The sequence below is a fragment of the Diprion similis genome, chromosome 6 (assembly GCF_021155765.1).
Source record: "Diprion similis isolate iyDipSimi1 chromosome 6, iyDipSimi1.1, whole genome shotgun sequence".
Lineage (NCBI taxonomy): Eukaryota > Metazoa > Arthropoda > Insecta > Hymenoptera > Diprionidae > Diprion > Diprion similis.
The window spans coordinates 14,842,469-14,854,820 of record NC_060110.1 but is presented as its reverse complement, the minus strand read 5'-3'; the positions used below and the strand labels follow the sequence as shown (position 1 = coordinate 14,854,820).

General features: G+C 41.9%; 1 protein-coding gene across 1 annotated transcript in view; it reads right to left on the bottom strand.

The window, feature by feature from the left end:
• Positions 1 to 12,352, bottom strand: part of LOC124407001 (ras-related and estrogen-regulated growth inhibitor-like) — a 39,114-nt gene that overhangs the window by 16,100 nt on the left and 10,662 nt on the right. Inside the window, exon 3 of the mRNA XM_046882765.1 lies at positions 6,200 to 6,276. Within this exon, the coding sequence (XP_046738721.1) occupies positions 6,200 to 6,276 (77 nt within the window). The remainder of the gene's footprint in view (positions 1 to 6,199; positions 6,277 to 12,352) is intronic.

The window sequence follows — 12,352 nt, the reverse complement described above, 5'->3', positions numbered from 1 at the left end:
TGTATTAAAAAGAAGAGCCGTGTAGATGCGAGGCAATCTGAAGTTATCGGCTGACAATTATACATGTGCACAGGTCTATAAGACGCACGTCGTATGGGGAGCTAAACGGTACCCTTTCGATACCACTATATGGAGTCGCATTCCAAGATACATAGCATCACGTTGCGTAATTGCGTTTACCTGTATAACATCAATTAACGGATTTTCAATCGCACTTTCGGTACAGCTCGTATAATGGGGTCGTGAATCGAATAAAAAGCCACAAACGCCATGGAGTTGCAATTGAGAAATATGACGAATGCCGAAAAAAATTATTCTGCATATTAGGTATATTGATTTTGGAATCAATAAAGGAAAGATAGTTTTGTCAACGGGTAATAGAAATGACTTTTTGCGGAGTGTTTCAATGAATGAGCTGGATGAAAACGAAGACTAAATCCATTTACGTCCGTTTTCTCCATTATCCATATCCTATACATGAGAATTAACGTTTCAAAGTGTCTTCCAGAGTGACTTGAAGATAAGTGCCAATCCCCACAATTCTCAGCACATCTTAAGCCTGAAGTACTGCAATCAAATCACCGTTCAAACGTTGATCGTGACTGCGTGAGTTTGATTTTTCCCTCGACCACCCTCAAGGATGAATAGAGACGAGTCTTCCACGTGAATTTTACGATGCGGCTTCGATCATGAAGAATGAATAGAATGCCTCGCTTCACCCCTCCCGGTATCGAGGAAGAAACACTCTGGTGTACTAGGTAACGCATATCGCCCCGTGGGAGGTGGTTGCACGATTGTCACGCCCTTAAGGATCCCTCAGGTGACTAGCATCGCACTGGATGGAGTGACTAGCAGCGTATTTGATTGACAGGTTGAAACGGGAGTTTCATACCTCGAGCTGTGCCTGCGTGTACGAGCAGCCTTTGTGCGATGTAAAGTACGAGGAGTTACCTGCTCGCGATGATGGCAGACATTTATGCGAGTGAATGTAGGTATAGCGAGAGATTCTTTTCAATGGCACGTCTATACACTTGCATCACAAGAGACGATCGACCCTTTGGTTGGTATACGCAAGCTGTTTATACCCGATACAATAATGGCGACTTGTTTGAATGGGGGAGGCTCAGGGGGGACGACTGACGAACGACAAAGCATGCAATGAAATTAGAAGTGTTTTCATCCTCTCGAAATAGAGGCAGTGTGGCAGCTGGTAAGCGTTTGGCTGCTTCGGCTTATCGGCATTCCAAACCAACTGCACCCGCTGTTGCACCATCTTTTGACAGGCTGAATTATTTATAAGATTTATGGGATGAGGGTGCTGGGGGCGAATATTAGTCTTGATTAAATGGTAAGCTTATGGGTCACGGTAATCAAGTATGAACTTCCCTCGCCGCTGCGCTCTCCTCGGATTACTACCTGGTTCTTGGTATCTGCCATAACGCATTCTTTAAAGTACCTATCTGCAGAAATGTATTTCACAAGAATAGCGGTCCGAATATAACGTTAAGATCGTTTGTAATGGCTAATTTCGAGCCCACCTTATATAGTCAGTGGAAAATTGAGCAGAATTGCATTCACTTGAAGGTGCCGTTAGTAATAAGATAATTGATTGTTCATTTCCCCAAATTCATTTCTGGAACTAAGGTCTACTGGCACGTTTTTTATTATTTCACCTATTTGCCAGTATCCTTACAATTTTTCTCTTTAGAATTATATATACCACACTTAAGCGTAAGCACATTCTTCTACGATATAATTGTAATAATCAAACTACTTTCTCGGAGCATATATAGCTACTATTCTATGAATTAACACAAATGCATATTATTACAGATGTATAGGTAGTAGGTCTTATAATTGGTGGCAAAAGTGTCCTACTTACAAATTCATTCACACGCATGGCAGGTCCCGAGCTTTCATTCCCTGCTTTAATTAACTCCATAATGATTTGCCTAACCACAGGCGCTTAACCTAGAATTATGTTTCCTAGTGACACAGAAATAGTATATGGCCCGTAAAAAGCACCGCACGTACGTAATCAATCTCAGAAAAAAAACAAATTAACCCTGACCGATAAATCTTATTTGAAGAAAAAAGTCCGATGGGTTAACCTCAGGATTTTTCCATATACCTTCGGTACTTCTATGCATCACCTGTACACAACTTGTACAAAAAAAATTTATTTCACGAAAAAACTTCGTGTATGAAAAATATTTCTAAAATATTTTGACGCCTGTTTTCTTTTAAATATTTTACGATTTTTCACAGGTAATGAATTTTATTTTTGGCCGATGTTTGCTTGGTGGCAAAGTGCCGGAAGGTATGAAAACAATGCCTGGCTTCACGTATTATTCAAATTAGATGCTATGGTACCTGCTGCATAATACCAACCGTTAGATTTGTATACGACAGAGAGATTCCCCAACAAATCTACGAAAACTACACCTTCAGTATTCGTGCAACCAAGTCATTCGATTCCATCGGTTGATCGGACCAATTTGTTAAGGCCCAGGTGCGAACTGTCAAAACTGCAAGCTAGCGTCTTGAGCTTATTATAGAACCAATACAAATTTATAAGAGTTTTGATGGATTTCGCCATAACATTTCATTTCCCAATTATACAGAATGCATATGGAATACTGGAATGGCAGTTTCATTCTTGGTTCAGTGAAGTCTTCGATGAGTGCGATTAGATCGATTGTATAAAAAAGCTTCAAGACGGACATCATCGCTAGATTAACTAATCAAATTATCATTTAGGTTTAGTCAACAACCTTTTCATCGATTAGCAGTGTTCGTTGATTATATCAACAGCAAACTGATTCTAAAGAAATCTATTGAATTCGGGAATGGTATTTCGTCACAAAATTTGAGCAACATATGCACATCACTAACCCTTTTCAATAGATAAAAACCTAGCAGCAAGTGGAATTTTGTAAATGTAGTTCTCATACGCCGGCTTATGATATATACTTGTTATATTCACAATGAAGCAAATGAGAATAGTTTGTAAGTTGTATTTATATCTGATTACTTAATACCACATCAGTGAGAGAGATCTATTAAAAGTACACTCGTAGTAGGTATAATGATTACCTACTGAATTGCTCTAATACGTCTACCATTGATAAAGAAAAGGTACTTAGGCTCTCAACGGATCTGTTTAGATACACTTTGCGGTAGTCACTAATCACCGTAGCGTGTCAAAAACTACGGTGGTTCAAAGGAGTTAAAGCTGCAGTAGCAAGGAGATTAGGCTTTGAATAGTTACGGAAACATACCTTATATTTATATACACATATATACATATACAGGTATATATACTGAGATTAGCGGACCGGTCGTAAGTGATCGTCGGTATTTTATAGCATGGAGATACATACCTTTTACCGCTTAGAAATCGTATGGACACCATAGTACCAGGTGTGTATACGTATACAGATGAAGCCTGTATGCACACGCGTATAGCGTAAAACTACGAGTACCGTTAGCACGTTTGAATTGAATAACAATCACGTATAAATTCGAATGTGGGTAACTCGCAATGAGTTCTCAGGAGCTTATAGCGTTTCTCTCCGAACATAATATTATTTACCCGCCTCTATTCATGCTACGTATTTCCAGACGTGGGTGTAGGTGCAGCAGCCATACGTACAGGACACATCGTATAATGGTACTCCGGAGACTAATCCCAACGCCAGTGTACCTGCTGTGGACACGGTAGCTCCAACGAAACTGCACCATTGAAATTCATCCAGGCGAACGGTTTTGCATATAACGTATTGTTTTCAGTATACACCGAGTGTCATAAACCAAGTCTACCTAACTGTTGAAGTAACGCTTACGTGCATTAACCTATGAATAAGTAAACAACGCCACATGTTTCGTCACCATTATGTACGTACGTACGTCTCTCGCCTTCCAGAGACTCTCGTATCGTTTACAAGTACTCCTGTTGTCTAACCGTGTGAACAACTCTGATTGAATAAACGTCCTTAGGTTTGTGGGACTTTCTGTTCAAATTACTCTCGAAGTTCGGATTTCTTGCTTTAGTGAAAACTTTTTTCCGTCGTAAATTGTAATTTGTCCGACATTTCCCACAGTGCGAGGAACAATTCGCCTCGGTTTACTCTATTGGTCTATTGCGGTAAGAATGCCCGCAATTTTGAAGCAAGCCGCTTGTGCAATCTCTGCAGCAGAGATATTCCATGCCACGCAAACGACTATACACGCATTCTTCTTCACCTTGCTCACAAAGTTGGTTTCTTGAGCAGCCGGACCATAGAACATCGATAGAGGAACTCTGGAGTAACATTTTTTTCCCGAACTTCAATCTCCTCACTAATTCTCTTTCATTTTCGGTCGAGAGCCTCCCCTCGACCATGGAGTGGAATCGTTTTATTTTTTCCCAGCCCCCTCCCCCCCCCCAAAGTCTGGATGCTGGAGTGTAGTGTTACAGATATTTTCTAACGGACACAGTGGCTCTGGTGAAGAGCTGCGGGATGAGTTTAGAAATTCGTGCGTGGTATAACGATGTAATTTTTTATGCCACGAACTCCGGAGGGGCTCGGCGTATCCGAGATACACGGTAGAAAAACGCGTCACACCTCTACACGCCTTCTCAGGACGCTGAGGGGAAAATAGTAAAAAGATGGACTGAGAACCTGCGGAGCCGAGGCCCGAAACTCGAAAAAAGGTGTTGACTGAACCACGACAACGCGTACGAGTATGTCGACCATCATGCGTGTATCCCGTGAACAACGAAGAACTGCGACGCTTTTACCTCTGGCAGGTAAGGGAAAGTAATGCATGTGTTTGAGAAAAGAAAAAAATGTTATAGGAAATTATCCTCACGTTCGATGGGTTTTAGAACATGTACTTGGGATTCTTTTAGAAAAGAAGTTAATTGATAAGATAAAAATACATCTTTACGATGTTTTGGTTCTCACAAATGTTTCATGTAGGTTGTTTGACTAAAAATCCATACCTCCCATTGATATTATTACGAAATAGTCGTACATTGAGTGATTGTCAAATCATTATATTCATAGGCTTCGAAGATTCATTCAAAAACGAAGAATTAGAAATCATTGGAATTGTAAAAAAACGGCTTAGGTATCGATGCTTAATTTCGAATCACTTCAAAGCTATTGAAATTCTAGTATATTCATTCGATTTCACAACTCTGGTCCAGTGTCTTTCAGGAGAATAGTATTATGAACAAAATGAGCCTTTTTGGAGTGAAAAACGAATCTATCATATTTTTAACAATGTCAAAGCGATTTGAAATGAAGCAAAAATTTATAAGCTCTTTGATTATAATTCAAGTGTTATAACTCCAATATCTTTGAAGCTAACGAATACAATAATTTGATGAGTACTCCACGTACGACTACATTGTACTGACATTAATAAAAATTATCGATTTCTGGCGAACCAACCTCCTTAACTTGGTTTGTAACTGAAATTTTGATCGCAAACGGTCGTTCAGCAGTAATGATTTAGAGCTATTAGTGATACAAGCGCAATTTATCAGAGCACAAAACGATGAACTCCGCGTCGGTGGTGTGCAAGCATTTTATTAAGACTCGTGCCCCCAAGCTCGGTGCAACGTAGTATTGTCAATCAGCGTTCCACACTGATCGGTGTGCTTAACTCATTGTTAGCGAGAATTGCACCGATAAATCCTCCCTGCTCGTTACTTCCCATTACGACCGGCTATCAACGATATACATACATATAAGTATATTACAGGCCGTGTGTGTCGACTGGACGTTATTACACGCATTGCTGCACTGGGTATACGCGCTTATAGATCCAGCTCCGCAACATGTTCGTTTACTATTTGCTCTTGCCTTTATATGCCGATACCTTTTTGCTATCTCAAACATAACAATGTGTATACGTGATCTGAGATAAGATGCAGTATTACATTTGATCAGTTGCAGCTGATAGTTCATTTGCTTCCTTGTAAAAAGGAGTTTTTTCATTGCATTCAAGATGGCAATGATTATTTCTATTGCGGAAAAATAATGCGCTGGAACTTCTGCAATATGCTACAGTGTGTATTGTCTTTTAGACGATTGTTGCATGTTTGTTGTGGTTGTTGTTTCTTTTTTTTTTTTTTTTTTTTTTTTTTTTTAGTTTCAAGCATTCGTCACGAAACGTTTCAATTTTCAAATAAATAGCAGAAACTCACCTCGCACCTGGAAGTATCCAATATCTCGACTTCGGTAGCAACGTTATCAATAGTGACACTGTGGCGGTAGAGGAAATCTGCAACATAGTATAAATAGAAGAATAAGCTAAAGTACAGGAGTCCATGCTGAGTACACGTAGGTATAACCATTAAAAGAAAATAATAAAATATATAATTCACCGCCTATGATAGATTACCCTCTCAAGTCTCATAACCGATCCTTCCTTTTCTTAGTTATAAATCTTTTAAGGCTAAACAAAGCATCATCGACATTACGAATTTTATGGTATACGGAAGGGTATATAATAGACGAAACATAATTTCCTTTAGGGATAAGCAAGAAGCATGGAACGATGGACGATAACTTTTTACTCGCAGTATGAGGAAGACTGATGGTTATCTATTTGAGCTATTTCGTCGAAGCGGCACTGTCAGTCCGTCGCTCAAATTATCCGGACAAAATAGTATACTAATATGAGAGAAATGGCATCAGTAGAAGAGAAATATACCTATAAATGGTGCTGCGTAAATTATCTCTCAAGTTGAATGTCTCAGAGATGTATTATGTGTATATATATATCGATATATATATATATATATATATTAGGTTCTAGGACTAAATCCCCCTGGATTGATTCTCTCCGGTCAAAATCCCCAATTGAAAAAATTTCCCCCTGCAGAACTTTATTTTTTCACTCATGGCAATCATCGAATTATCAAAATCACACGTTCAATCGTCAATTTCATCCATTTTGATTTTTCCAAGGTACAGGGATTTTAACCGGGGGAATTTTATGCCGAGGAGTGAAGATTCGCTATTGGGAGATTTAGACAGGCCACCATATATTATTGGTCTTTAAAACATCTGGATGATTCTGATACCCACGCGTCTTAAACTGCGTTCAAGCGCAGGGCTGAGCGTGTACTCATTAACGAAAATTTAGGTCATCCCATTGCAGCTCCCGTTCACAATGATAGCCGCAAGGTGACACCATTTTTTCCGTTACGCGTTACGTTATGCATCGAGGCTTGAGCATCTGGTAAACGTTAATTACTGCCACAGCCACGCGCTCCGGTGTCATTTCGACCATCCGGAAGACGTGACGTCGATATACCTACCCACGAGAAAATACAACCTTAGTTATCCTAATTGAAGCGTAACGAAACTGGTATCAGAATTTTCTCCCCACTGACCGGATGTTTACAAATTATTTACCAAAAATAATGAAATGTTAATTACATTCATATAGGGTGGATTAATTATTCCGTTGTTTCTCCGAAGCTTTCCTGCACGTCGCTGTTTGAACGTTAGCAAGTTTTGATCGACCGATGAAACGACTAGTAGGTAAAACGGATAGAAAGAAAGCTAGAAACTCAGCATTGGCAGTGATGACGTATTTTAAGAAGCGGGTAAATTGGCTAGACGAATCGCAAAGAGATGGCTGTAAGTCGATTGAGCTGGCGAAGGCCTTGCGACTTAATGCATGCCCGGGCATAAAGATGGACAGATTATTCATCGGCCCCTATGTAAAAGTAAAGTAGAAATGATGCATGGAAGCGAGGTGCATGCGATGCGTTTGTATTACACGTTGTGTGTAGACGTGGCATCCGGGCGCGACAGTTTAAATCAGCTGCGCTATCACCTCAGTCAGTATGAGTACAGCTCTGCCATTAGATTCGATCTCAGAGTAACTGAACTTTCGCTCGGTGAAGTCGGACTCTTAGGATCGACAATGAAAGGGTCGTTAAAGGAGGAAAATAGAACAACGTTTTACTCGCTTTCAAAAAACAAAAATGCTGTGAGATTTCCAGAAACTAGCCACGAGCTTGAGAGATCTTTACATTCGTCTATGCGTATAAACTGCGCAAACCAATGTGAAAAAAGCCCTCCTTATGCCAAAATAAGTAAATAACCGGAAAACATTTCCTTATCACTCACAAAAAGATTAAAACGAAATGGCAGTAAAGGAAAAAGCGAGTAAAAAACAATCTCTGCGAACGCCATTCCCTCGTTTTCGAATGCTTTGCCATCTGTCAGTAGGATTTCTGCGAAGGCCCAAATGCAGGCAAGAAATGAGCGTTGAATTCCGTTATCGCGTCATACCGAAATGACTGGACTGAACTCCGTTCAGGCACCATACTGCGAATTATATGGAGATACGAAACCGCGAAGCCCATCTGCAATGATATTTTAATTCAACTGTCACCGTTATTGCAATCGCTTGGAGAAAGAAAAATAAAAGTTGTAATAAAGAATGCTGCGTGGCTCCTTCGTACAGCGTTGACTTCTCTTCATCTCGTAGTTTTTCCCCCGCAACGGAATCTCTTGCCCGTATTCCATTTCCATATCCACGCGAAAAAAGAATTTTGAAATTTTCTTTCACGCTGCTTGTGCAATCGCGTGCTGTGAAATTTCACGGGTAGAAAAGGCATCCGTGAGTGACAAGATTTACTCGACATCTGCATAACGCGGCTTCGCACAACGGTGTGGGCGGACAATATGTACGGAAGTAATCCGGATATGCTTAACAAGGTACAAGAAACAAGATCTTCCCTCGTTAGATTAAGATCGCACTTAGAGAAACAAGCAAATAAAGACTAGTAGTTATATTATATTACTCTGACCAGTATCCGATATCCGCAGTACGTGCATGCTGCACCAGCCGTACCGGGATGCATGTGTGCTGCTGCACTTATGTACCTACCTAGGTATATATCGACGGTCGTTACCTTCGTGAAAGTTTTATTACCAGACAATGGTGGAACACAAGCGTGAGATTTTAAACGGACGACAGGTTGATTCGCAGTAAAATATATCGTTGGCAAAATTTCAATCTCTTGACACGGTTAGAAAGCGATGAATTTCTGGCAACATATAATGCACACTACTGGCGTTATTCGAACCGATTGTGATACCCGGAGATATGAGGCAAACAAGTGTTGCCGAATCTACAGGAACCGTCCCACAATGCTTTTTAGTTCGACCCAATTAATGACTCTACTGTATCGGTGGAAAGTCAAACGGAGAGGCACAATGGTGCAGCCTAAATAACCAGTAACAAGCATTCCTAAGAACTCGGGATCTCCCACCGAGAGGCTGCAAGGAATATGCGGCCAGCAGTGAAGACCACCGATTTAATCGTTTTCTTGATAAGGATCACCCACGTGGGACGCGTCGAAAAACGAATACCGGTACAAGATTTGCTTTCGAAACAATAGTCATAACGTTTAGGTGGGCGGGATTCTGTTTGAGGTTGAGGGAGAAAAAAAAGAATTGGAAGATAATTAAATCTAAGATTCGTAGAAGAAGAAGAAGAAGAAGAGGAAGGAGAAAAAGAGAGAAGAAAACAGTTGTGTTTACATCGTATTATAATAGTGTACACATGCAAGCACAATACAGACTGAAGGAAATGTGTAAATTGCGGAGAAAGTGTGGTTTGTCTTGTTCATTTTTCATCCTAGAACTAATATGTATATATTTCTTGTTGCCGCGACGACGATAACGAGAAATTACGTGGGTGTAAGCGCGAGGAGAGGTTAAGTACCCGTTTGAAGCGTTTGTTAATCATGTAACGCTATCTTATTATACATATGCGGACGAAATATTTTCCCGGCTAACAAGGCAGTTTCTCACTTGGTATATTACGTCAAACTTGTTGAAAAACAAAAAATCAGATGCAATTTATTCACCCAATGAGCGGCGAAGGGATCGGAGAGAGGATGCCTTCTGCGAGTATTACATGTATGTATATGAAGGGGATTGAAACGCGACGTGATCTTGAACCTTGTAAAGTCGTATACTATACGCGATTAGACATGCACAAGGCATCGATGCGTCAGAGTCGAGCCACGTTTTACCTAGTGAATCAAGCAAGGGGCATAACTAAAGTTCCTCAAGCGTGATTAAACTATAAGGTACGGTGGTGAAAAAAAGAGCCGGTTACACGATGCGCCCTGAAGACTGCACGTCTGTAATTGGAATTGTGCAGTGGAACCCGAAGTGCATGGAAATTGCAAAAGTGCAGTGCCAAGCTGGCGTACGCAAATAGATGCAAATACATACGGATGCTGGATAAGCGGGGTTTGCTCTAATAGAGACAACGGAAAGTGAAGTACGTCTAATAATTGGCTGGTCGATCTTGTCGATCAGTGGACGGCGCGTTCCCATCGTCCAGATCACAATGCAAACTTCGCTTTCTAAATCATTACCTAGAATTATTCCACGCAATAAGCGGAGATGGGAGAAATTTGCATTGTTAATCGAGATCGAAATAATAATAGATCTCGGGAGGCTGGATACGCGATAACGTGCTTCTGGTACACTTCCAAAGCCGAAGATGAAAAGGTTTGATCTCGTTTCTCCTGCGCACCGCGAAACGAAAAATGCAACGTTGATCCCTCCTTGCACCATAGCAATACGATACGTATTGTAGAATCATATATCGGCAAAGGATTAGCGAAACTGCTATAACGATCGATTCTCCAACAAAGAGATTAAACTTTTTCGATCGTGTTGCAATCCTCCGGCAAATACTAAACCGAGAGTCCGGTCAATCGATAAGCAGTTTCTCCACACTCGACCGATTCCAGCCCCCTGCAGCCATCCACGCTGCATGGCAGTCCGAGAGCTGTAATTGCTAGGTCAAGAAAATCCCCGGCCTACGCCTCGACGAGCTGATCGCTGCACGAAAGCACGGGGCGTTGACACCAGGGCTTCTTCCTCACCCTCGACGCTCCCATAGGCATTCCGATTTTTCTCAAAACACTCCGAAGGCGTCTGCACATACACACCGCCGTGGAAATAATCACGCGCACGCTACTCGGTTGGAAATTTCAGCATCGAGGCAACGCACTCGGTTATGGATAGAACGCGAAGTGGAACTTCGTCGGCGTTGATGTGGAAGCGCAGAATTAAACCCGGTCGAACATTGGCGTCCCGTGGCAAGTCACCCACTGACCTAGAGGCGCAACCAGTTCTTGGACAATTGCAATTACAGATTGACCAATTACTCGGCCTGCAGCTCCCTAATACGAAAAGTTTTTCCCCAGGATCAGGGTCTCTGGTCATTCGCCGAGCTGAAGATCGACATGGCGTCTGCGGGAGGTGAACATTACGATCATAAGGTCCCCGCAGAGGCACCAAATGCCCGAGTGAGTTATGGGAGAGATCTGCATTCTGCGGTCTGTTCCTTCCACTTCATTTCTTCCCGCCGTGCCTGTAAACGCCGCAGCACGCCTCTTATTTATTTATTTATTTATTCATTTACTTATTTTTCGTTATCAGTTCCTCTGATCTAAGCCTCTCCACCGAGAGTGGCTGCTGCTGCTGCTGCTGCTGTTGCTGTTGCACTGCCCGAAGCCTAGTCGATGCTCTCTTGCGTCGTGCGATAGTCAATAAATTATCACTCGGAAGCCTTGAACCGGAGCTTTCGAACGCGCGCAGACGACGGGGCTCTCTGAAATCTGGTAATCTGACCATTTTATCGTTGTACAGCTTGTTCCGACGCGTGTCCGTGTAACCTGTCAGGCTAATTGAATCGAATTAGTCGTTGCGCGTCATGGGTTACACAATGGGCACCGAGGATGATGCGTGTGCACACTTGCAATCGGGATTGAATGGTGATCGGCTCCGCTGCTGACCAACGTCAGGCCGCTCGAAGATCCTGAGTAGGCCACGTGTGAACCTGAACGGAAGTCTGATGCCTTCGTGGTAATCGGTATTAACGAGAAGTTGTCAAAGATCCGAACTGCAACGTGGATCTCCGCCGCAGCGAGTTGAGCTCAGGTTGAAAAATACAATCTAACGCGCACCTACTGCTAGCCTAACAGACGAATCCTCGAACCATGGATTCATCTGCAGACAGAGTGACGATGGTGCGAGTGCTTTTATGGACGAAGAACTGGCTGACATGTCGGTGGTAAGGAAACTTGAACCAGACACGGAAGACTGGTTAATTGTATATGGAAGCCTGGAGTGAAGTGGACTTACTGCCGTACGAGGACTATTCTTAGAATTGGTACAACACGCAGGAAATCGGAAGACGTAGGTGTTTGTTTTATATCCTGAAGTGGTCAGACTCCGCGTTCCCTAATCTTAATTACGAGTCCCGTAATTCGAAGGGCTGAACGATGCCGTAAGCTAACCCCGAATTA